Source organism: Leptopilina heterotoma, unplaced genomic scaffold (genome assembly GCF_015476425.1).
Source record: "Leptopilina heterotoma isolate Lh14 unplaced genomic scaffold, ASM1547642v1 Lhet_89, whole genome shotgun sequence".
Lineage (NCBI taxonomy): Eukaryota > Metazoa > Arthropoda > Insecta > Hymenoptera > Figitidae > Leptopilina > Leptopilina heterotoma.
Window position 1 is genome coordinate 132,709 of NW_025111192.1, and position 27,547 is coordinate 160,255.

At 21.8% G+C, this 27,547-nt stretch overlaps 1 protein-coding gene across 6 annotated transcripts in view; it reads right to left on the reverse strand.

Moving 5' to 3' along the window:
- Positions 1–27,547, reverse strand: part of LOC122511650 (zwei Ig domain protein zig-8-like) — a 198,661-nt gene that overhangs the window by 62,258 nt on the left and 108,856 nt on the right. For all 6 annotated transcript variants that reach the window (XM_043627036.1, XM_043627035.1, XM_043627031.1 and 3 more), the window contains one exon: positions 5,882–6,095. In XM_043627036.1, the coding sequence (XP_043482971.1) occupies positions 5,882–6,095 (214 nt within the window). The remainder of the gene's footprint in view (positions 1–5,881; positions 6,096–27,547) is intronic.

Consider the following 27,547-nt stretch of genomic DNA (forward strand, 5'->3'; position numbering starts at 1 on the left):
TTAATTTCAATGTTATTTTAATTAAATCCTTCAAAACAATTCATTTTTTCTCAAAAATGTTAATAATTGTTAATTATTGACTCAAGTTTACAACTCTTGATGCACGGCTTAAGAAGTTAAAAAAAAGTGTTTGGGAAAAAAAGGAAATGATAAACAAAAAAAATGTAGAGATTTTTCTCAATTTTTCTGCAATTTGAATGGATTGGTAAAAATGAGACTTCAACTAACTGCAATTACTATTAGATTAGAAAAGTTACTGTTCCACCTGGATGCTAACTTTGATTTATTGTTATCATTATTTGTCGGGGTGCTCATTTTTTTTTTTTTTTTGTTCTTTCTAAATGACACGAGCCAGTGTCAAAAATTTTCCCCGAGAAAATTCATCTCTGTTTATATATTTTGCATCTGGCAAACATGCATGTTCCTCGTAAAAGTTATGGTCATGTCACAGAGGTGGAAAACTCTTTCCCAAACTTTACTACAGCTTTCTGCCTGATTGTTAGAAACTGAATATAACATGCACCATGTTTTCACATATGATTACTCTTTCATGAGAAAATATTTCTATATATCTTAAGACTTTTAATACTTTCGGGTTTCGGTTTACTTTCTACAATTTATAATGTAATATTTCCTTCGTGGGGAAAAAATTGACACAATGACAATGAATGAATGATAAAGTTTAAATTTTTAACTTTTTTAAGTTTTTATAACTTTTTAACTTTAACAAAATAAAATATCTCTGTGTGAAGTTGACCACTTTAATATTCTTTATATATCACTTGAGAGAGAGATATTCTCATGTATAATATTTTTCCACATAATGGAAAATATTTTATAACGTCTTTCAAATATTCTTGCTTTTTATTTTCTTCATACTCCAAGTGAATATATTCACAATAAAATCAAAAAAGTTGTCAACCTCCTTGACATTTTAATAAACTGCAAATTCTTGAAAAAATTTCATACTTCAAGAATTCATTTTTTCTTTGGCTTATTTTTTGAATTTAAAGAAATAACTTTTGTTCCGGAAATTAAATAAATAAAATTTTACTGTTTGTTAAAAGTACCTAGTAAAAATAATAATCAAATAATTAAATCAAAATAAGAAAATAAATAAAAAATTTTTTTCTTGTAAAAAAATTACTGTCTTACAATTTACAAAATTAAAATTTACTATTCATTTTTTTCAATAAATAAATTTCTGTTTCTGGATTAAAATTTAATTTTCTTGTTTCAATAAAAATCGTGAATGTGATGATAGAAAGAATTCAAACAAGTAAATAAATAACAGAAGCTTTGATAAAGGAAAATTAGAAATTATAATAAAAATATATTTTGACATAAATAATATATAATTTAATTATTAATATTAATTTATTTTTAATTTTTATTGTGATTTTATAATTATTATTACTTTTTACAAACAGTAAAAATTTATTGATTTAATTTCCGGAACAAAAATTATTTCTTCAAATTCGAAAAATACGCTATAGAAAAAAATTTTTTAACGGTATAAAATTTTTATAACAAATATTTACTAGATTTTAATTATTTTTTTATAAATAATTTCTGGGTTAAAGTTAAAATTTAATTTCCTCGACTCGAAAAATTGTGACGATAAAAAGAATTAAGATAAGTAATAAATGATATAGAAGTTTGATGAAAAAAAAAGAAAAGAAGAAAAGGTTTTTCATAGTAAATCGGAAGATGTGCTTTATATGAGATAAAAGTAATTTTGCGCAAGAAAGATCCGCCAAGTGTCAGGAGCAGAGCGAAATTTAGAGCCGTTTAAAATCGTTTTTAACCCATGAAAGACAGTGACCGTCCAGTTGTGATGAAGAAAATTACAACCTCAGCTGAGAAATACGTCAGTCCATTCGAGACAAATGAAATTTGTCAAGAGACATGGACCAACAAATTATTGCCACGGCTTAAGAGTTTTCAAGGAAAAAAATTGAAAAAAAATTATTTTTAATGAGGGAAAATTTTTTCTTTTCAATTTTACAACAAAAAAAAAAAGGAAAAGAAAAGTATTTCTATTAACTTTAAATTTCTTTTCAATTTCAATTCAATTTTCAACAAAAGAGGAAAAAACTATTTTTAGTAAAGTAAGTTTTTATTTTCAATTTTAGAACAAAACAGAAAAAAAAACTATTTTCAATAAAGTTCTAGTTTTCTTTTCAATTTTTGCAACAACAAAAAAAACCATTTTAAATAAGTTCAATTTTTCTTTTCAATGTTACAATAGAAAAGAAAAAATTCATTTTAAATGAGTTCAATTTTTCCTTTTAATGTTACAACAAAAAAGAAAAAAACAATTTTCTATTTTACAAAAAAAAGGAAAAAAAAACTATTTTTAATAAAGTTTAATTTTTCTTTTCCATTTTACAACCGAAAAGAGAAAAACTATTGTTAGTAAGTTCCACTTTTTCTTTCCAATATTATAACAAAGAAAAAAAGTTTTATAAATTACATTTTTTTTCAATTTTACAGAAAAAACGAAAAAAAAAATTTTTCAATAAAGTTTAATTTTTCTTTTCAATATTACTGCAAAGAAAAAAATTTTTTAAATCAAATTTTTTTTTCAATTTTACAGAGAAAAAGAGGAAAAAACTATTTTCAATAAAGTTCTAGTTTTCTTTTCAATTTTTGCAAAAAAAAAAAAAAGAAAAAAACCATTTTAAATAAGTTTAATTTTTCTTTTGAAAGATTCAACAAAAAAAAAAAATCCATTTTAAATGATTTCAATTTTTCCTTTCAATGTTACAACAAAAAATAAAAAACAATTTTAAATAAAGTTCAATTTTCCTTTTCAATTTTACAACAGAAAAGGAAAAAATTAATTTTTTTCTCAATATTACAACAACAAAGAAAAAAAATTATAAATTAGTTTTCTTTTTAATTTTAAAGAATAAAAGAAAAAAAAACTATTTTCAATAAGTTCAATTTTACAACAAAAAAGAAAAAAAAAACTATATTCCATATAGAGGAAAAAATATCTTATTAATTTAATAAAAGATTTCTAATCGAAATTAAATTTAATGGAAAAAGTATGAAATTATATCTTATCTAAATATAAAAATTTATAATTTATAGAAGCAAAGAGAGAGAGAGAGAAAAAACTCTCTTCTTTCTTTTTTAATTGATTATTTCCCTTCTAGTGTGTTAACTCAAAAAAACAAAATTCTCAAATTAACTTTAAATAATTTATCCAGGAAACGGTATTTTAAGAAACATTGCATGAATTTTATTTTTAGAGTTTAATCACAAAACGAAAAATAAATTTCTTGAAAATTGAAGACCTGAAAAATATTTTTATTTTTAAAATATAATTTAAAACTAAGGACAAAATTCTTATGCAATTCTTTCTCCTATGTTGCGCAGATATTTTTTTTAATATTAAATATTAAAAGTGTATTAATATTTCTCTCATTTATTATTTATTTATTTACTTATTTATTTAATTTTATTTATTTATAAAATCTCGCTTTAAGGAATGACTTTTTTTAACGAAATAACTTTTAAGTAGGTTTTTTATATTTTGTAGGTATTACTAAATAACCAACATTAGTAGGTTATTTATAAAAATAGTAGCTAAAAAGTTGTACGAGTTAAAAAAGTTAAAATAAAATTAAAATTTCCACAAAACTTTCGGTTTTGCTCTTTATAAAAATGATTTAAAATCTCAAAAAACAAATTTTTAACTCGTGTTCAGAAAACCCAAAAAAAAAGTTCAAGTAAAAAATTTAAAATGAACTAATTTCCAATATTTCCTTAAATGCTATTTTCAACGTTTCCAATATCCAATTCGACATTTTGAATTTTGCAAAAAGAAAAAAAAAATAAGATCAAAGTTAAAATCAGCGACCACAAAAAAATTCCCATTTATTTAAATGAAAGTAAAACTCTACAATTCACCAGGTTAATTACAGAGTATATTTTTCTCGCGCTATTGTTGCATCGAGAGAAACTGACTTTTTTTTTAAATGATATTTAATTAAAAGCCAATTTCACTAGATTAACAATAGTTAATAGTCCACCGCGGTGTTTTTTTAACGTATTTTTCGGAAGTTTCTCCCGCATCAATTAAATTTTTTTTATAGGATATAAACAACTCTTTCTCTACCTATCGTAAACCGTTGAATAAAACCATATAGCGATGAGCTTCATGCGTTACACACTAACAATCATCAAAATCTATTCAATTAACTTTTTTTCATTATCTCTATTTTTTTTCATATTTCTGCGTAGTTGAAAAAAATATTCCTTTTTTGTTGATTAAAAATAACTGACCTCTATATTTTAGTAATGAATTTAGAATAATTTAAATTTATTTCTGTAATAATATTTTCACACTATTTCTATTTTATCTCAAAAAATCAAAAATTCTTAAAACTATAATAATTTAATAGGAATTTTTTGCAGTTGTTGCTATCGAAGTAACTTTTCATTATTACAATATTTATTTTTTTGTTTCGAATTTTTCTCTTTTTTTCGAATTTTTCATTTTTCCTCGTTGCAAATTTTTCAAATATTTTACCTTTTTCTCCTCAACTAAATAAAATACGAACAAAAGTGCAAACAAATAAATTATTATTATTCATAAACTAGAATTGAAAATGAGTCCTTTGAAATTTACTATTTACAACAATTAAAATAACTATTTATAATAACTATTATATATATTATATTTTATATTATATAACTATTATAATTATTTAAAATAACTGAAATAATTGTTCTCGACTGTTTCAATTGTTTTCCCAAATTCGATTAATAATTTCATCTACTAATTTAAATGGGTAGATATAATAATTGTCTCGTTCGAAGCCTAAAGGCATGGATTATTTACAATAGAATAGTTAATTATTTTCAAAATTGAAATAATTATTTTTGTAAATTAATTTAAATGAATATAATAATTATTATACATATATTAACAAATAATAATAATAATAAATAATACAATAATTATTTCAAAATAATTATGAATATCTTTTGTATAAACACACAATTATTTCGGTATTCTAAATAAAGAAGAATTCTTTTCATTTTATACGTAATTTTATATTACAAAATTCCAATAAATAATTAGTATAAAGTCATTATTATTTCGTTATCAATTATTTTCAATTCTGAGAAAATTTAATATAAAATTATAAATAATTAAAAGTAATATTGCAATATAGAAAATAATTAAAATATTTCTTTTAATTTTAAAATAATTCTATCAATTAATTAAAATAATTATTAAATTCAATGATATTTAAGGTTTAAATTATACCAAAAATTATGCAGTCCAACACATTTTTCCCACATTTTAATCCATTTTCCCCCCTAAAAGAGTTAATATTGAATTTAAAATTAATTTTCATAGAAAAATTGTTTTAAATCACACAATGTTTAATTAATTGATAAAAACAACAATTCCTCCACATAATAGTAATAAATAAATTGTAAATTTAAAAGTAAAACTTATTTTCCTTCCGTTATCCAGTGATTATTATTATAAAACAAAAACAGAGACGAAGAAACTTTTCAATCGGAATTGAGAAAACTTTTCAGCTTTATTAAACTGAAAATATTTTCAGACGCTCCTCAACATCTATATATCCCTTCCTCCTTCTTTTAACATTTGATATTATTTTTATGACGAGAAAAAAAAAATAATTTCCTGCATTTTATAACTCTATATAGATATATATATATATGCAAGCAATTGCTTTATGTTAAAGAGAAAACATGAATAGTTTTGTGAGTCTTGTATATATAGTAGAGAGAGTTTTCCATTACTAAAATAACATTATATACAAGTTGTGTGATCGATTCAATGACAATGAGGACAATACTCGTATTCAAAATAGTTAATCATGCTTACCGACAACTTCGAGAAATAGAAATATACTGGTGGGTGGATGGGTGGATACTTGGCACTCGTACATTCCAGCATCCCTTTGTTGAACGTACTTGATTTGAAGGGTCCAATCTTCACTGTGATGAAAGTGAATCGCTTGAAAACGTTCGTCGCTAGCGTAAGTTGTCAAACCAACAGTTAGCAATTCGTGTGTCTTTTTTCTCTTGATCCAATTGACCTACAAAAAAAAAAAAATTATCAAAACAATATTCTCAATTCTTGACGAAAAAAAAATTGTCAGTCTGTGAATTTTTTTAACAAAACAGAAAATTTCTTTACTTATAATAATTATTATTTTTTACAAAATTGAAAGAATTTTTAAAATTTTTTTCAATATTGAAAATAATGTAAATGCGCGCCTAATTAAATTAATTAATTAATTACTTGACTTAATTAAATTAAAATTAATTATTTAAACAGTTATTATTATTAACTTATTTTTATCTATTCATTGAAAGAAAGAATTTATTTTAAAAAGTAATAAAGTTCTTCGCAGGATTACAATTATTTTCAAAAATTTTAAAAAGTAACTAAAACAATTCAAAAAGAAATTCAATTATTTTTATAAGTAATAAAATTGTAATAAAATTCTTCTAAACATTTTCATTATTGTCTGGGTTTTTAATGAAATTATTTGAAAGAATTTGTTTTAATAAGTAATAAAATTCTTCGCAGGATTTCATTTATTTTCAAAAATTTTAATAAGAAGTTAAAATTTTTTTTAAAAAAAAAGAAGAAAATCAATTACTTTTCTTAATGAAAAATTCTTCGCAGAATTTCAAATATTTTCCATACAATTTTAATTAAATTTTTTGAAAGAATTCAATTATTTTTAAAAATTGTCATCGAATTCTTCGAAATAATTCAATTATTTTTTTAAATAATAAAATTATGTTCAGGATTTAAATTATTTTTAATAAATTTAATAAAATCCTTCAAAACAATTCAATTATTTCCAATAACTTTAATTGAAGTATTTCAATTATTGTCAAGTATTTTTCATAAAATTATTTAAAAGAATTTATTTTAAAAAATAATTGAATTCTTTTTATGATTTCAATTATTTTTAAAAATATTAGTATGATTCTTCGAAACAATTCAATTACCTTCAGAAATTTTCAATAAGAAATTAAAACAATTAAAAAAGAATAAATTCAATTATTTTTATAAATAATAAAAAATTATTTAAAGAATTTCAATTATTTACAAAAATTTTCATAAAATTCTTCGAAACAATTCAATTATTATCGAGAATTGTAATAAAATTCTTCGAAGCATTTTAATTATTTTTATAAATATTAAAATTAAAATTATAATAAAATTCTTCCAAACATTCCTAGATTTTTAATAAAATTCTTTGAAAAAATTTATATTAAAAAATAATAAAGTTCTTCGCAGGATTTAAATTATTTACAAAAATTTTAAAAAGAAACTAAGACAATTCAAAAAGAAAAAAAATTCAATTTTTATCATAAATAATAAAAAATGATTCGAAGAATTTTAATTACTTATTTCAAAAAATTTAATAAAATCCTACAAAACAATTCAATTAATTAATTTTCATTATTGTCTGGATTTTTAATGAAATTCTTTGAAAGAATTTATTTTAGTAAGCAATAAAATTCTTTGCAGGATTTCATTTATTTTCAAAAATTTTAATAAGAAGTTAAAATTTTTTTAAAAAAAGAAGAAAGTCAATTACTTTTCTTAATGAAAAAATTCTTTTCAGAATTTCAATTATTTTCCATATCATTTTAATCAAATTTTTCGAAAGAATTCAATTATTTTCAAAAATTTTTCATAGAATTCTTCGAAAAAATTCAATTAATTTTATAAATAATAAATTTATCTTCAGGATTCCAATTGTTTTTAATAAATTTAATAAAAAAATTTAATAAAATCCTTTAAAACAATTCAATTATTTTCAATAACTTTAATTGAATTCTTCTCAGGATTTTAATTATTTTCAAAAATTTTATTATAATTCTTCGTAATAATTCAATTATTTTCAGAAATTTACAATAAGGAATTAAAACAATTGAAAAAGAAGAAAGAAATTAAATTAAAACGATTTTGTTTAATTAACTTTTGCTATTATTTAAGTAATCATCAAAACATTACATTAGAATTTCATTAATTTTTAAATTCAAAACATTAAAAAAATTATGCAAAAAAAATTTGGAAACAAAAAAGCAACTGTTATTATTAATGCAGATTTTATTCGAAAATTTATTTAACTAAAATATTATTTTTTATTTATATAGTTCTCTATTTGTATAAAAAATTTCCCATTTAATAAAAAGTTCCACCAAATTTTTATTTAATGAAATTTAAATTCAACTGAATTCTTACTTAACCAAACTTTTACTTAACCGAATTGGCCATTTAATTGAATTTCCATTAAAAGCAGATTACCACTTAACCGCAAAGCCATTTCACCGAATTTCTCCATAAGTAAATTTTGTTAAATAAAATAAAAAATTCGCTTAAAAGTAAAACACTATTTACTGGCAATTTACTTTCAAGTGAAATTTATCACCGGTTCGCTTAAAGGCCGATTAAATTTCTATTTCGATTATCTATAATAATCATACATTGACAATAATATATTTTCCAAATTTTGCCAAATGCAAATAAAAAAAATATAATAAATATAAATAATAATAATAATAATAATAATAATAATAATAATAATAATAATAATAATAATATATCGTTATTTTTTATTATCAATTTTTATTTGCGAAAAAAAACAAAAATATACCTATCAATAAATAAAATATCAAAAATATATTTTTTTATCAATTTTATTTTGTGAATAGAAAATATAGTAATAATATATCAATACTAATAATAATAATAATTAAAAGTCATTTCAACTAAATAACAAAATGGAGTTAACAATATAATTTCAATAAAAATTATTCAACCAAATGAAAATAATGAAATAATCATTTTGAAATTAAATTTTCAAATTTCAATTCCAATTTTTTTTCTTTCCTCTTTTTAAAAATAAAAAATTTTCGTCTCTCATTTTTAAATTGGTTTTGCAATTTGGTTTTGAGTGACATTTTTCACTTGTTTGCTGAAATGACGATTAAATATTTATTTGGAGTATAAATGATATTAATAATAATTTATCAATACCAATAGTAATATACGAATAATAATATACAAATAATAAAATATCAATAATAATATATCAATAATAATAATAATAAAATATCAATAATATTATTAATAAAAATTTAATTAAAAGTAATTTCATGCTAAAGAGCAAATTAAGTAACACCAGTTCACTAAAACTAATTCAGTCAAATGAAGAAACCATTTAAAAACTAAATTTTCAAATTTCAATTCCAATTTTCTTATCCTTTTTCTCCTTGAAAATAAAACTTTTTTTTCCCCTCATTTTCAAAAATAGAAAATCCAATTAACCTAAAGTAAAATAGCAAAAAAAAAAGTGAGGGTGAAATTTTTTCCTGATTCTAGTGAATAAGATTCCTTTCAAGTGTTAACTAGAACAAACTCATTTGCAAATGAACCAAATAGATATAGCCTTCTTTTTATCAGAAAAGAAAGTTGATGATAATTCTCCTACATCAAGTTAAATAACTCAAAAATTCCCTTTTTCACTCTTGCGATATTATAAAAAGAAGCTCTTTATTTTGCTTTTGTGAATTAAAAATTTCTCTCTCTATATATATATACATATATGTATATTTATTAAGAGAATAAAAATTCGAATGATTCACAAATTACTTTTTGCAATTTCAAGAGAGCTTAACTAGAGTGAGTCGTACATATATATAGATATAGATTGACAAAGGCATGTATTCACTCATTCGCATATATGGAATAATCACATGTATATAATCTCACAAATATGATCCTTTAATCCAGACATACGTACACCTCGAGTTTGAAATAGAGAATGTCTTTCGAGCCAAAATTAAACCTTTCGGTCCGTTTACTATCTACTTTCAAATCTGACTTGAGCTCATGTACCATTGAATTTAGAATGTTTGAATAAAGCAAAAGTAGGACACGAGATTACTGCCGGACTTCCCTTATTATAATATATTTTTATTTTATATCCCGAATTTCCGAAAATTCTATTTCACACTTAAAAATTTAAATTATCTATAATAATAATAGTGGGATATTTTTTTTTTCTCTTTTCTTCTCTCCACATTTCGTATAATATACTCTTTTTTTAATACTCTTTAAATTTGAATGAGTTTAAATTTTTATTCACTTCAATTAATTTTATTTGATCAAATTTAATTCAATTTCTCCTTATAAATCGGAAAATATTTAATTTTTTGTTTCAAATTAATTTAAACTTTTATAATTTATAGAGAGAATTTTTTTTTTGCTTATGAGATAGTTTATTAATTTACTAACTAGCAACAAATATGGCTGACTTCTCACACACTTTTTCAAAAATAAAATTAGCAATTTAAAAAATAATAATAATAGAACGTAAAAATGTGTAATTCAAATTTTTTTTTATAAAAATAAAATATGTGAATTGGAATATATCTAGACTTTTAATATTATTATAATTATAATAATCATATATTCTTACTCAGGGAATTCAGGAAAAAGTCAGGAATTTTTATTAAAAGATCTCAAAAAATTTAATTCTTAGAATTCATAAGAAAATTCTGAATTTTTGTGTCTTTTTTGTTTGACTCGTAAATTAAGAAATTACGACCTTCAATTTTTTCAAGTTCTGACAAAAAATTTCTTTTCAAATAACTTAAATCTTGAACAACTATCATAAAATAAATAAATTATTTAATGAACAATTTTACTTAAATATTTCAAAATTAATTCAATTTTAAAAGAGTTGCGTTTACAATTTTCATAAATAAATGAACTTCAAACGGTTTCAATTTGAATTTTTATAAAATTTCAATGTTGAATGAATTTAATTAGAAATTTTAATGAACAAATCTTCTAAAATTAGTTAAATTTGTCAATATATATTTAATTAATTTTATTGAAAATAATGGACTCATAGAAGAAATTTAGTTAAAAACACTAAAAAATTGAATTTTGAAGAAGTTACAAATGATCGCAGAAATTCAATTATTTTCAAAAGTAATAAAATTCTTATCACAAAATTCAATTATTTTTAAAATTTTAAAAAAAATCTCAACAAAATCCGAATTATTATCTTCATAAATAAAAAAAATTCTTCTTCAAAATTCAATTATATTCAAAACTTTTAATAAAATTCCTTTTAAAATTTCAATTATTTTCAAAAATTTTCCTCATTTCAATGATTTTCAATATCTACTATTTTAATAAAATTTAAATTTGAAATTTTTGAAAAAATTCCTATGGAAAAATAATAATTTAATATTTAATTATAAAATTATAAATTTTTTTCTTATTCTTTATTTTTTGATACTCTTTACATTTAAATTATAAAATTTTAATTATCTCAAATTAATTAGTAATTTTTTGATTTTAAAACAATCAAAAATTTTATGATGTATCAAAAGAAGTTTTTTCTTACTTGTGAATTAGTAAATTTATAAATTTAGGAATAAATTAATTAATTTAATAATTAATTAAAAATTTACTGATTTACAAGTATAGATAATTTTTTTTACCTCTGATTTAGTAAATTTTAACTGATTTGAAAGTAAAGCAGTCAGTCACTGATATAAACGAGTCAAAATTTTAACTGAATCAAATTTTTAGTGTAAAAAATCAAAAGCGTGTGCAAATTAATTTTTTTAAAATTATTTTCTTTTTTTATTTTCGATGTAAACAAAACTGACTTTATAAATTAAAATCTACAAAAGTTGTAGACAAATAAATTTTCATTAACTGAATTTATTTAATTCTTTAAAGTGGATGAAAAATATTGATATAAAATAAATAAATAAATATGAAAAATAAATATTAAAAATTTTTATTTTTCAACTTCAGTACCAGGGCCGAATTTATTTATTTTTACAACCTAGTTTACGAACAGCGATTAATTAATTTAGTTAACTTTCATATATCATAAACTCAATATGTTGAAAATTAAATTAATTTTCATGAAAAGAATTTTAATCAAAATTTCCAATGTTCAAAATTAAATTAATTTTTGTTGAAAGGAATTTCAAACAACATTTTCCTTGGCCAATTTAAAGTTTTTTTGAAGTGTAGTTTAGAAAATTGATTTTTAACAACGGTTTTTATAAAATACCGAATAAGTGTAAAATTTAATTAATTTTTATATTTTGGCGTAACTTTTTTTATATTTTACAGTATTTATTATTTAAAAAAAATATTCTGGTAAATTTTTTAAATTAAAGAAATTAAAATTTAAAAATTTTTCTATAATAATTCTATAGAATATTTCTACACGAATTTTAGTAGAGATTTTGAAGAAAAAAAAATATTTTTTTGAATCACAAATATCTCATTGAAATATTTAACAAAAAAAATTTCTTGAAATTCAACTCATCGTTACAATATAAAATTATTAATTTCTTTTTGTAAATTACACATAAATAAATTTATTTTCTACTTTTTTTGTAATTTCTTTTTAAAAATTAACTATAGCAATAAATAAATAAGTGAATTTGTTTTTTACTTGTTTGTAAATTTCTTGTAAATTAAATAAAATTTTTTGCTTTTTTAAATTTGATTAAAAAATAAATAAATGAATTTGGTATGTAATTTTTTTCTAATTTTCTTGTAAATTGTATTTTTTAGGAGGTTTTTCGTAAATTACTGGTTAATAAATAAATAGTACATATTTTTGTAAATTAATAGAGGATGAAATTTTTAAATAATATTTTGCATTTATTATGCAAAAATACCCATAAAGTTTGTTTATCAAACAAAAATCTATTTAAACATAAAATAAAACATCTATTCAAACATAAATCTTTTGTTTATATACATTTACAAACAAAATATATTTTTAATTATTTAAAAAAAGAACATAAATTTAATATATTAATTAAAATTTTGAAAAAATAATTCTGTAAATTTTGATACATAAAATATTTACCAGAATTCATGTAAAAATTTTTTCAATTGTTTCAATGAAATTCTACAGAATGTTCACTAAATTTCGTATAGAATTATTCTTTGAAATCATTCGTAGTAAAAGTCTATAGAATTTTTTTTATTTTTTTATTTTTAACAATGGGGTTTTTATTTTAAAAATCTCAATAAATTGGAGGGTAATAATAAAATAACCAATAAAAGATCAAAAAATAAAATCAAAATAAGTAATGGAAATAAAATAATAAACAAAGTATTTTTATTGTTTTAAATAAATTTTGAATGGAAAATTTCACGAGTGCTTTAATGCGCATTATTTTCGGCTTTCCGCAAATTTAATGTTATTAAAAAGTAAATTAAATTCTTAAGTTAATTTTTTGCAACTTATGTTTTTTTTAACTTAAATTAATTTTTTCAAACTTAAGTTTTTTTTAAACGAAAGTAAATTTTTTCCAACTTAAGTTTTTTTAAACTTAAGTAAATTTTTTCCAACTTAAGTTTTTTTTACACTTAAGTTAATTTTTTCCAACATAAGTTTTTTTAAACTCAATATTTTTTTAAACTTAGCTTAAGATTACTCAGATACAACTTATAGACATTTGACTCGTTCCCACATCCTTATCGAATCAACAATATCAGGAAAAAAAAAATTCCCAATAAAAATTGTATAAAATTGATTGAAAAATAGATAACCAGCAAAAAAAAGAGAGCGAACCCGGATAGATAATAAATTGAATGTTTTTCTACGACGAAAGTTATAATACAAAATCGTGGCAGGAGATAATTTTGCAATCGAAGCAGCAGGAGATAATTTGTGATCGTCGCCATCGGAAGATAATTTTACATTAAACGAAGGGGGAGACATAATTTTTTTTCCCTCCCTCTTTCTCTCTCTCTATCTCGTATGATTATTATTAGCCATTGATTAATTACTTCTTAGCTTTATAACCCTTTTGTCTCTTTTCACGTGAAATATCTACTCTCCGCACACCCTTTACGGGAGTTACCATTTGTCAAACTTTAAACCCCTCTCTTTAACCTCCTCTTTTTCTACACAGTCAAACAACTCCCCTTGATCGATTTCTTGTCTGCTCTTCGCTTTGTCTCACGCCTTTCTAGTTTCTCGATGATTTTCTCTCTTTTTCCTCTTCCCCTCCCCTTCCCTTCTCCACCCTCGCCTTTCTTCTTTACCCTTCTACTTTTCCTTTAACCTCCTCTTTTGACGTATTTGATGAAAATATCTTCACCAACCAAAAAAAATTGAACATTTTTTCGTAAATCTTCAATTTCATGATATAAAAAATTGAAGAGATTTCTTTTCTTTCTTTTTTTTTTTTTTTCTTTAAATTGCTTTTTTCTCCACATCACCAGGAATCTGGTATGTAGCACTATTGATTGTGCAAGCTCCATCTCTTCCTCTCTCCATCTCTCTCTCTCTCTTTCTCTTTCAAGAAAACAAAAAGCCATATAGATATATATGCTAATTCCTTAGTCTATTTTTATTCCTCAAATATTTTAAATACAAATTGAATAAACCCGAAAAAGAGAGTAAGACAAACATACCCCATATTTCTCGTTTCCAAATACAGTTTACTTTCCGTTTGAATTAGTTAAACTGACTAATGAATTAGAGCGTAAATTCGTTAGCAAAATTCTCGCTAATTATAAGAGAAGAAGAATTTTCATATATGGTAAAATTAATAACTAATTTTTTTCCCTCGGTTGAAATTTTAGTCGCAAATTGTAAAAAATTAACGATATTTTTTTATATTTTAGATAAAAATTTAATCATAATTGAAGTTTCTATATAATTATAATATAACAATTAGAGATGAAAAAAATTATATTCATGAAAAATATTCATAAAGAAATGATGCATTTAAAATTTTTAAATCACTGTCGGTCTTTGTTTTTACATATTTTTTATTCTATATATAAAAAAATTAATCACAAATAGTTGAATTTAGATGGAATTTTTATCAATTTTTAATGTTTTGGCAAATTTCCAGCAAAAAAAAATTAATTATAACAGAAGAATTTCATACAAAAAATAATTAACTATTTTTTTTCTTTTTTTTAAAATTGTAATCCAAATAAAACATTCGAATAAAAAGTAAAAAATCGCTAATTTGTCAATTTGGCAAATTTCAATAAAAAAAAATTAAAATACGTTTTTAATTAACTTTTAATCCAAATAAAACATTCGAATAAATGTAATAATAATCTAAAATTACAATAATTCAAAGTTTTTAAATCTCTCTCGTTTTGCTTACAACTTTTTTTTCAAATTTAAATTTACATTTTATACAGAAAATAAATTAGAAATATTTGAATTTAGAACTATTTTTGATCAATTTATCAATTGAAGTTTGACAAATTTGAAGCAAAAAATATCAATAACAGAAGAAGAATTTCGTAAGAAAAATAATTAACTTTTTTTTTTGGTTAAAGTTTATCTGCAAATCACAAAAAAAAATTAAAAATTAAATCTTCAATAGAATGTTAGTAAAATGACTTATTAATTATTATTATTATTATTATTATTATTATTATTATTATTATTATTATTATTATTATTATTATAATTAAATAATTGAAACAAATTATTAAAAAAATATTTTTAAAGAAAAAAAAAACATTTTTTAAATAACTGTCGTTTTGCTTTCCAATTTTTTCAAAATCAAATTTACATTTTTTAAATAAATTAATCGAAAATAGTGGAATTTATAACTACGTTTTTGATTAATATATCAATCAACGTTTGACAAATTTAAAGTAAAAAATCTCAATAACGGAAGAAGAAGAATTACATAAGAAAGTAATTAATTTTTTTTCCTTTTATTGGCTACATTTTAGTTGCAAAACACAAATAAAGAAATTAAATATTAAATAGAATTTTAGTAAAATTAATTACAATAATTGAATCAAATTTAAAAAATTTGAAATTCAACAAATTTAATAAAAAATATTTCAAGAGAAATAGCTTTTTTTGAAACAATGCGTCTTTTGGTTTACGAAATTAAAATTTTTTCAAATTTAAAAGAAAAATAAATTAATCGAAAATTGAAAAAAAAAATGAAATTTTTTATCAAAGTTTAACAAATTTTAGGTAAAAAAAATTATAATTATATGAAAAGAAGAATTTCGTAAAAAAACTTAATATTTTTGTTTGCTTAACTTGAGCCGCAAATCACGATTGAAAATACCTATGCAAATTAATTCCTATATAGAATTTGAGTAATTTTTAATTATCTGTATTTATAATACTGATAATAATTGGAATAATTGAGACAAAGTATTCAAACAATATTTAACGAGAAATGACGCCTTTTAAATCACTTTCATTTTCTTTGAAATTGTTCAAATATTCAGCGTACAATAAATTAATAGAAAATAGTTGAAATTTTCAATTTTTATGATCAATTTATCAAAGTTTGACAAATTTCAAAAAAAAAAAAAAATTATCATAACAATAGATGCTTATTATAACAAAATATTTAATTATTTTTGTCCTTTTTTCTGTTCAATTACAATTTAAATAAAAAAAAAATTCCAAACTAAATGTTAAATCAAAATAATATTAATTTTTAAATTAGAATAATAATTACAATAAACTGATACAAAATAGAGTTCGATATTTAACAAATAAACAATATTTAAAGAGTGAAGGCTTTTTTTAAATCACTCATTTTGTCTTTTGTATGGAAAATTTGCAAATTTTGCACCCTATAGAAATAAATTAACCGAAAAAAGTTGAAATTTAGAATTTACGATCAATTTATCAATCAAACTTTGACAAATTTCAAACCAATAAAAAAAACATCATTAGTCAACTTAAATTAAGCAAAAAAAAAAAAACAGGAAAAAAATTCAAGTATAAACGAAGTTTAGAGGAAAAGAGACGCATCAATATTTTTTTTTTCAAAACCCATCACAATCTGAATTTCTAGTGTATAATTTTATTCTAGAATAAAATTTATAATATCGAACAAATTTCCTTTCACAGCACATTTACGCTCAATTGATTTTTACTGAAATTTTTCTACTTTTTTCTGCAGTTCTTTTTGTTCTATTTAATTCAATAAAATTTCTATGGGTACCTTAAATAAAATTCGACTAAATATAGAATCATAAAAAAGAAAAAGAGAACGAAAGAAATAAAGAGAGAAAAAAAAGAAAAAAGAGAGAAAGAAAGAAAGAGAGAGAGAAAGAGAGAACGAGAGAAAGAGAGAAAATTTAATTCAAGGGGGAAAATAATTATCAGTCAAAAATTAAAGTAAAGAAAAATAAAAAATCAACTCAACATGTACATATATATATATAAACAACTAATAGAGTAATTGTAAATGTACGATCGATAACGAACTAAAAGACCATCAAGTATGTTGTGTACAATTGCAATCGCACTTCTATTATCGTTATCGTAAATGTTGAGCATTTTCTGCTATGAGTAAGTAATCAAATTATTGCGCAAACGAGTAGAACGAATCGCCATTTATCTGTATCGTGGTTTCATATGTTTGAATAGTTCTTCGCTGCCAAAAAAAAAAATAAAAAAAAAGAAAGAAAATAAAAGAAAAAAAAAATACCGACTTCTCTTCTGTCATGAATGGGAATTTTTTGTTTTATTCTTTTCTATTCAATGATTTTATTTCACATGCAGAAAAGGCTTTCAATTCGTTTTTCTCCAGTTTCCAGTATTCATTCTCCTGCAACGTATGTTCTGTAAATTCAGTATTTGGTTTGATTTTCTAAATTCCTTTTGATTAAACTGAAACTTGTCTTTCACAAATGAAATAAATGGAAAAAAAATTTTTTTTTTCAGTCAACAAATTTTCTCCAATATTGAAAAAAATCAATCCTCATATTTTTAATAATAAATAAAAGATGAAATATGTTTTATAACTGGGAAAAATGTTTTTTATCGCTCGGTTTTTGTAATAGGTCAATAAAACTGTTTTGGGAATTGGCTGAAAAATGCCGCAATAATGACAAGCGTTCGGGAATGATGTTAGAGAGAAAAAGAGAGAGAGAAAGAGAGAGAGAGATGAAGATAAAAGGTCCTTTTTGTATTTTTAAGCATACAATTTCAAATGATTTTATTTAAAATTTTATTTTTGAAAAAATATTCGAGAATGTTTTCTATTTCAACAACGTGATAAATTAATCAATATTCGTTTGTCTTTCTTCTATTTCATCAAATATTCCCCTCGATGATATATATGTAGAATATTAGTTACAGTTAATTAAACAGTTGAATATGAATAATTTAGTACGTGAATAGAATTGTTAAATCGTAGTCGTAATATTAATTTTTTCGCCCCCTGACAGAAGTAAAATTATATTTAAAAAATTTTTTCTTATCTTTCAAAGCAACTTTTAGTTAAAAAAAATTAGAATTTGAAAACAAAAAAATTTTTCTCAATATTGCTGAATGAATTATAAGTTTAAAAAAGACTCGTCGGACAAAAATTAAACTTTACCACTTTTAAAAAATACAATACGAAACATATTTTTCTGAAACTTCAATTTTTTCCTGTTAAAAAACTTTCGGACTTAAAAAGAAAAAAAAAATTCACTACTCTTACAGAAAGTAAAATAAGAATTAAAAAATATGTCTAATTAAAACTTAACTTTTCAACTAATATAAAAAAATTTCCGGAAAATTTTATCTTTTCTATTGATAAAGGAAGATTAAAGAAGATTAAAGAAAAAAATTGCGTCCTTTAGTTTTGATACAAAATATTCAGCAATTAAGAAACAACAAATAATTTTTAATACTATTAACAGAATCCAATTTACATCTAAAAAAATTTGTCTAATTAAAACTGAAAATTTCTACCAATTAAAATTAAAAGAAATCGAAAAATTCTTCTTCAAAAGAGTCCCTTTGTTTTAATTTAAAATTTAAAATTTTAATAAATTAAAATTATTTATATTTAAATTTTTAATTTTAAAAACAAAAAACAAAATTTTCATTACTGTTGAACGAATTAAGTCGATATTGAAAAAAACTTTTCTGAATGAAACTAAACTTTGCTACTAATTAAAATTACAAGAAATCGGAAATTTTTTCTGAAACTACAACCATCTGTTCTCTTACGAAACTTTAGAACTTTAAAAACAAACAGAAATTTTCCCTACTCTTATAAGCAGAGTAAAAATTTATATTTAGAAAATATGTCTGATCAAAAATAAACTGTACCTACTACTAATTTTGAGAAAAATTTGGAAAATGCTTCCAAAAGTTATGCGATTTTTACTTTTTAAAAAACTATTCAGAATTTAAAAAGCAAAAACTAATTTTCAATACAGACAATAGAAATAAATTTATGTTTAAAAACTTTGGCTGACTAAAACTAAAATTTACTGCTAAATAAAAAAAACAAGAACTTGAAAAATTCTGAAAGAAACTGAAACTATTTATTGTAGTGAAAATGTAAAAAGAATTTTAAAACGAAAAACTAATTTTCATTAATGTTCATAGAAATTAAATTAAATTAAAAAAATGTGTCTGACTAAAACTAAAAATTACTACTAAATAAAAAAATACAAGAACTTGAAAAATTCCTAAAGAAACTGAAACGATTTTTTGTAGTAAAAATATAAGAATTTCAAAACGAAAAACTAATTTTCATTACTGTTAATAGAAATAAAATAAAATTTAAAAAATCTATCTGACTAAAACTTTTGTTCTGATGCAAATATGCAGAGTAAAAATACAAGAAAAATTATTTTTACTACTCTTAGAAGAATGAAATTTATATTTAAAAAAATTGTCTGACCGAAATTAAAATTTACTACTTTTTAAAATTAGAATTCAGAAAATTATTCTTCAATTTGCGTCCTTTACTTCTTTTAGAAATATTAAGAACTAAAAAATCAAAAACTAACTGTCAATACTTCTAACAGAATGAATTTTAAAATTAAAAGGTTTGTCTGACTAAAACCAAAATTCATTACTGATTAAAATTGGAAGAGTTTATAGACAGTTATGAAACTGATACCTATTATTACGATGCAAAAATTTGGAATTTTAAAAATAAAAACTTTTATTCTTCAAACTAGAATTAAATTTTGTACCAAAAAAATCTGTCTGACCAAAATTATATTTTACTACTTGTTGAAATTTTGTAAAATTTTTCCTAAAGTTGCTTCCTTTACCTCTGATAAAAATATTTAGAAATTAAAAACTAAAAGCTATTGTTTACGACTGCAGTCGTAAATTAACAGCATTAAATTTTATATTTAAAAGCAAAGATTATTTTCACTGTTAATAGCAAAAAGTTAAATTTACATTAAGCTTGCCTGACTAAAACTAAAGTTTACTACTTCTGAAATTCCCAACAGTCGAAAAATAAAATTCACTTCGCTTTTGCCCTTATTTTTCCCTAGAAAATCTGCAAATTTACAAAATTTCATCAATTGCTTCCTCATAGAGGAAGGATTGTATTTTGTAATTCCAGTAAGTAGTAAAGTTCAGTTTTAGTCAGACAAATTGATTAAACAGTTCAATTTTGCTAGTAGTGTTGAAACTTACTTTTTGCTTTTCAAATTCTAGATTTTCGTATCGGAACAAAGGGAAGTAGTTTCAATAAAAATTTCCTAATCTCTTCGAATTTTAATTAGTAGTAAATTTTATTTTCGGTCAGACATATTTTTAAATACAAATTTAATTTTGTTAATTTAATCGTTTCAGTAAAGAAAGTAAGTTTTTGTTACTGAAATTCGAAATTTGCGCATTGAAATCAAAAGCTATCAGTTTCAAGAGAAATTTTTATAATTTTAATAAGTATAGTAATTTTTAGTTTCAGTCAAACAAATTTTTTAAATATAAAATTTAATTCTATTATCAGTAAAAAAATTAGTTTCTAGATTTTAAATTCTAAAATTTTGCATTAGAACAAAATGGTCGCAGTTTCAAAAAATATTTTCATTGTTCTTCCGATTTCAATTAGTAGTAAATTTTTGTTTTGGTCAGACAAATTTTTTAAATTGAATTTTAATTCTATTATAACATTAATGAAAATTAGTTTCCGTTTCTTAACTTCTGAATTTTTAGAATAAAATGATGCGATTTCAATAAGTATTGTCTAAATTTTTTTTTTTAATTTTAATGAGTAGTAAAGTTAAGTTTTAGTCAGACAAATAATTAAAATAAATATTTCTTTCTTTCAACACTAGTAAAAATTAGATTTCGCTTTGAAATATTCCAAACTCTTCTACTTTTAATTAGTAGTATTTTTTAGTTTTTGTCAGACGCATTTGTTTAAATACAAAATTAATTCTGTTAATCGTAGTGAAAAATAGTTTTCGATTTTTAAATTCCAAAGTTTTACTTTAGAACAAATGTCGTAGATTCATAAATAATTTACCAAAGTCTATTTTAAGAAAAATTTAACAAAATCTTTTGATATTAATTAGTATAGTAAATTTTACTTTTGGTCAGATCATCAAAATTAAAGTTCGCTGTTTCAAGAACAAAATTCACGAATTCTACTTTTAATTACTAATAGTGAAGTTCAGTTTTAGTCAGACAAATTCTTTTTTAATTGAATTTAATTTATTTAATAGTTATGAAAATTAGTTTTTGTTTCTTAAATTTAGAATATTTGTATTATATTTAATTTCCGCAGTTTTAAGAAGAATTTTCAGACTTTTTCTTTTTTTAATTAGTAGTCAAGGTTAGATTTAGTCACACAAATTTTTAAATGAAAAATTTAATTCTATTTACAGTGGTGAAAATTAGTTTTTAATTTTGTAATTCTTATTTTTTTATTAAAACAAGAGAATAGTTTCAAGAAGAGTTTTCAACAACTTGTAATTTTTATAAGTAGTAAATTTTACTTTTGGTCAGACAAATATTTTCAATTTTTTTTAAGTCTGTTAACAGTCATTAAAATTAATTTTCGTCTGTATAAATTCTAAATTTTTGCATCAGAGAAAGGTCATATTTTAAAAAATTGTTTTCCAAACTTTTGTAATTTTAATGAGCAGTAAAGTTTAGTTTTCAGACACATTTTTTAAATACAAAATTAATTCTGCTAATCGTAGGGACAAATAGTTTTCGATTTTTAAATCCCGAATTTTTACTTTAGAACAAATGTCGCAGTTTCATAAATAATTTACCAAAGTCTCGTAATTTTCCTTACTAGCAAATTTTAGTTTTGGTCAGAAATTCCAAACGAATAAAAATTAAGAAGAACGTAAAATTATATTTTGTATTTGTTTTCTTTAAAATGCACTTTTTTCTTAAGCCCCAACAAAATGGTTTTTTTTATTTTTTCAGAGAAAACAGAAGAAAATAAAAAAAAAAAGAGTGCATCTTCTCTGTATTTATGAAATTTTTTTTTATCCCCGTAATTTATCGCTTTTCTCAAATATATATATATATATATATATAAAATAATAATTGCGCAGAGTTGGAAAAAATGTAGCGTAACTAAAGTTTCATCACAATAAAAATAAGTGTAAAAAATATAAAATAATGACAAGCACGTATTTTATCAGTTTCACCTATGGCAGAATGAGAAAGATAACAACACTTCAGAGCCGATATAGCTTATACACACTGTGTACCTGAGCATGCTACATGAATACCAACATATAGAACAGCACGCAATTACCTGAAGCTATGAAGGAAAATTAATTCGGTCTCTCCTTTCGAAAGCGTAATTTGAGAAGATAGAGAGAATAAAATTTATGATTTGAATTTACCAACAACAAAGAGATATTGTACAGATGGGAAGTGGAGGGGAGAGAGAGAGAGAGAGAGAGGAAAAGAGGGGGAAAGGTATATATTCATAATTCCCTGTAATAACGACTCAATTTCGCATGAGAACAGTGAAATTTAAATGCCGCACGCTCCATCAGAATGTAATTTTCAAAATATTCCACCGTTGAAAAGTGAAAAAAAAATCATTTTTTTTTCTTTTTAATCACCGCAATCTAAAATTGAGGGAAGAAATTAATTTTGAAAACAATACTGACACAATTTCGAATTAATTGTTCGCCTTAAATTTGATCCTCATTTTAGATTGTGAAATATTTTGACGTTGACGTGAATACACAAATGTATGTACGTACACTGGGATTTTACAACTCTACTCACGTACTTAATTATTCATACTCAACTGTTTAATTAAGTGTAACAATATTCTAAATATATAGAGAACTATAATGCGTATATATAATATACACCATTGAGGGGAATATTTTGATGAAATGGGGAAAAAAGAAAAACAAATATTGGTTAATTTATTATTCGTTGGAACAATAGAAAATGTTTGGAAATGTTTCGAAAATAAATAAATAATACTTTAAATAGAGTGTTTCAAATTGTATGTACGGTTAAAAGAAAAACAAAAGGTTAGATTTCCTCTAATATTATTTCTGATAAACGTTCATCATTATTGGTAAAAATAATTACGGTTGAGAATATTGTGTTTTTTTTTGTGATCGATGCCGAAATACAGCTTTTTTTCTTTTCTGAGAAAATTAATACTTTTCATCGATTTGATTTTATTAGAGAAACTTGCAAGATGACTGATATTACGCATTTTTCAATATTTTTTTTCGAAAAAAAGGAGAAAGCAGAGTATTTGAATTTTTCGACTATTAGTAATTTTCATAGTAGTAAAATTCGATTTTAGTCAGACGAAAATATCAGTGTTTATTCAGCAATATAATTGCAATATAATTGATAGCAATTTGAATTGTAAATTATTTTTAAATGTTTGTAATTTTTTTTACAAAATATTCAATTTTAATTTTAAGCAGAAAAATTTTTTTCACATAATTCTCGTTTATTAGTTTTTCAGTTTTGGTCAGACAGAATTTTTAAATGAAAATTCTAATTTTGTTCACAGTACTAAAAAATAGTTTATGTATTTAAACATAGAATTTTTGTATCAAAAACAAAAGGAATCGCATAAAAAAGTAATTTTTAAGTTCTTTCACTTCTTTAGTAGTAAATTCTAGTTTTGGTCAGACAAATTCTTTAAATACAAATTTTTATCTTTTAACAGGTAGTAAGTAAATTGTAGTTTTTGGTTTTTAAATATTGAATTTTTGTATCAAAACAAAAGGAATCGCATAAAAAAGTATTTTTTAAGTTCTTTCACTTTTAGTAGTAAATTTTCAATTTTGTTTCGGTCAGACAAATTTTTTAAATACAAATTCTAATTTTCTTTTAACAATATTAAAAAGTAGTTTTTGCTTTTTAAACATTAAATTTTTCTAGGAAAACAAAAGGAAATCTCGAAAAAAAGTATTTTCTAAGTTCTGACACTTTTTTAGTAGTAAATTTTAGTTTTGGTCAGACACATTTTTTAAGTATTAATTTACTTTGTTAGAATCAGTAAAAATTAGTTTTTCGTTTTTAAATTCCGAACATTGGCAACTGAACCGAAGGTCATAATTTCAAGAAGAATTTTTCGAATTCTTTTAATTTTAATTAGTAGAAAATTTTAGTTTTTGTCAGACAAATACTTTTCAGTATAAATTTAATTCTGTTCACATTGTTGACAATTCGTTTTTATTTCTCAAATTTCAATTCTTCTTTATCAGAACCAGAAGATCCATTTTCATGTTTAATTTTTCGAAAGCTTTTAATTTTAATAAGTAGTAAATTCTAGTTTTGATCAGACAAATATCCTAAATATATACTTCATTCAATTAACAGTTATAAAAAAACAATTTTCTTTTCTAAAAATTTAAAAATTTTGTACCATTATTAACATTTTTTGTTTTAAAAATAATTTTCCACATTTTTTAAATATAAATTTAATTCTGCTTCAGAATTTAAATCTTTTTTTCAGTAAAAAATAGTTTTTCTTTTATAAATTTTAAATATTTTCATCAAAAGAAAAGGACTTTAAAAACCAAAAAAACTAATTTTTATTTCTTTTAAATAAATTATGTTTATTTTTAAAAAATGTGTCTGACTAAAACTAAACTTTACTACTTATTAAAATTTTTTAAATTCAGAAAATTCTTCTTATAACTAAACGACTATTAATTTTGATACAAAAATTCCAAATTTAACAATAACTGAATTTTTGTCTGACCAAAATTAAAATTTTCTACTAATTAAAAGAAGAATTCTGTAAATTCTTCTTAAACTTGTGTTCTTTATTTCTTATAAAAATATTGAGAATTTAATAAACAAAAAGAAATTTTCATTTCTATTATTAGAATTTAATTAATATTTAAAAAATTTGACTGACCGAAACTAAAATTTACTACTAAAAAAAAAAAGTATTCTGTAAATTCTTCTGAAAGTTTCATTCTTTATTTCTTTTAAAAGTATTAAAAATTTAAGAAACAAAAAGTAATTTTCAATTATTTTAACATTTAATAGCCATTTAAAAAATTTGTCTGACCGAAATTAAAATTTACTACTGCTTAAAATTAGAAGAGTTAAAAAATTTATGTTTGTCTGACGAAAGCTAAAATTTACTCCAGCTTTAAATTAATTAATTTAATTATTAACTTTATTAATTAAGTTATAATTATATGGAAAATTCTGAATCTCCGACCTATTATCTTGATGCAAAAATACAAAACTGAGATTTGCAAAAATTGCAGAGATAAAAAAATTTCATAAATACAAAAGACCAATTTTTTTAATTCCCCTTTTCTAAAAAATTAAATCTCATTACACACGACTTGTGAACAAAGTGTACAATTCCCCCCCCCCCAAAAAAAAAAAGCACAAAATATTTTTGCATTTTCTTTTTCTTTATTTGGAATTTCTTTCCTTTTTGTTTCTGCGACTTTATATTAAAAGGATCGAAAAACTTTTCAAATTCCCTCGATACTACTTGAAATTTTATTTTCAACAATGCAGCTCACACAGTGACTCACTTCTTTTTTTTTCAAAGTCAAAAAATTTTTCCCCGAAAAATGTAAGCATGACTGGAGCTTTGTGCTGTTACGTCTCTAATGTTTTCTATGACAAAAAAAAAAAAATATATTTCGAGAGCTTTTTCACCCAACTTGCGACAAAAAGTGCTTACGTGACGAAAAAACTTTTTCTAGATAACTTTTATTTTACCCTTATTGTTGTTGTCGTGTTATTGTGTGTAAAAACTGAATCTCTATTTCATGGGAACGAATATAAACCCGGAAGTTTCCTCAAAATATAGAAAACCATTAAAAAAAAAAAATGCTTGTCAAAAATAGTGATTAATTATTTTTCCCTTTATTTATTCTTTTCGATTTATCTACTTGTCATTTTTTTTTTACTTTGTCTTCTTTTCCTCCCTCTATTTATTTTATTATTTATTTCACAATTATTTATATTTTACATATTTTTTTTTCTCATTTCCCAACCCCGTTATTAATTTTTTAATCCTTTATTTTCTGCTCTGTTATTTATTTCATTTCGCTTTCATTTAATTTCACGTCTTTTATAAATTTTTATTTTTATTTCTTTATATTCGCATTAATTTCTTTTTTTTAAAATATTTATAACCTTTTTTATCGGATCAATTCTAATAAGTGAATATGAAAACAATTCTGGAAAATTGACGATTAACTTTATATATTTTATTCACAGTCGCTAATAAAATTTAAATTCGCAAATTGTTTCAGTGTTATTAAATTAAAAAAAAAGGAAAATTGATCTTTTGTGAAAATATTTTCATTTCATACAAAATTTATACATTTATGAGAAATTTTGTCTGTTAATTCAAATTTTGCAAATTAATTCAGTTATTGTTCTTTTTTTTTGCTAAGAATAATAATTGATTTTGTGTCGCCTCTTGAATATCTATCTCTACAATATAAATATATCAGATTTTGAAAATTCGAAATTTAAATAGAATTCTAAATAAACCGTATCGTTTATTAGTAACAATGTTCTTCTTTCTTTTTTCATCCTCCTTTTTTTTTTTTTGCTATTTTCACCTCTGAATTTGTAAAATGGTATATAGTTATATGATTCGCGGATTTCGACGTGTTGCATATAAACGATATGATTTGGTAAATATGCAGGCAGTTTCCACCCTTTGCCCAGATATCGTTCACCTGGTACGCAGTCGCTGAACTGATCTCCCTCGTACAATAATGCATTCAGATTCTGGGGCATCGAGGGTTTCAACCTATACCGATACCACCGACGCCACAATTCTGCAGCTTCATATTTTTCTGATTTAATTAATTAAAACGCAGATATAATTCAAGAAATGTAAATCACTATATATCAATTTTTTTCATCATTCCCCACACACTTGTTATCCATGTGTTGCGAAATTAATTATTAAAACATCAAACGTTGGATGTATACTAATATATATGAAATATGAAAAATAAAATAGTGTAAATAAATAATAATTACTCACTTGACATATTTTTATTCCAATTATTATTTGAAAGGTGGAAATTTATCTCTGCTACTGTGTCTGTCTGACCAGTAATGATTTCTACTACTTTGGAATTCTTAACCTTTTTTTATAATATTTTTTATAATATTTATATTATTTTTTATACTATTTATACTATTTTTTATACTATTTATACTATTTTTACTATTATTTATACTATTTATACTATTTTTACTATTATTTATACTATTTATACTATATATACTATTTTTATAATATT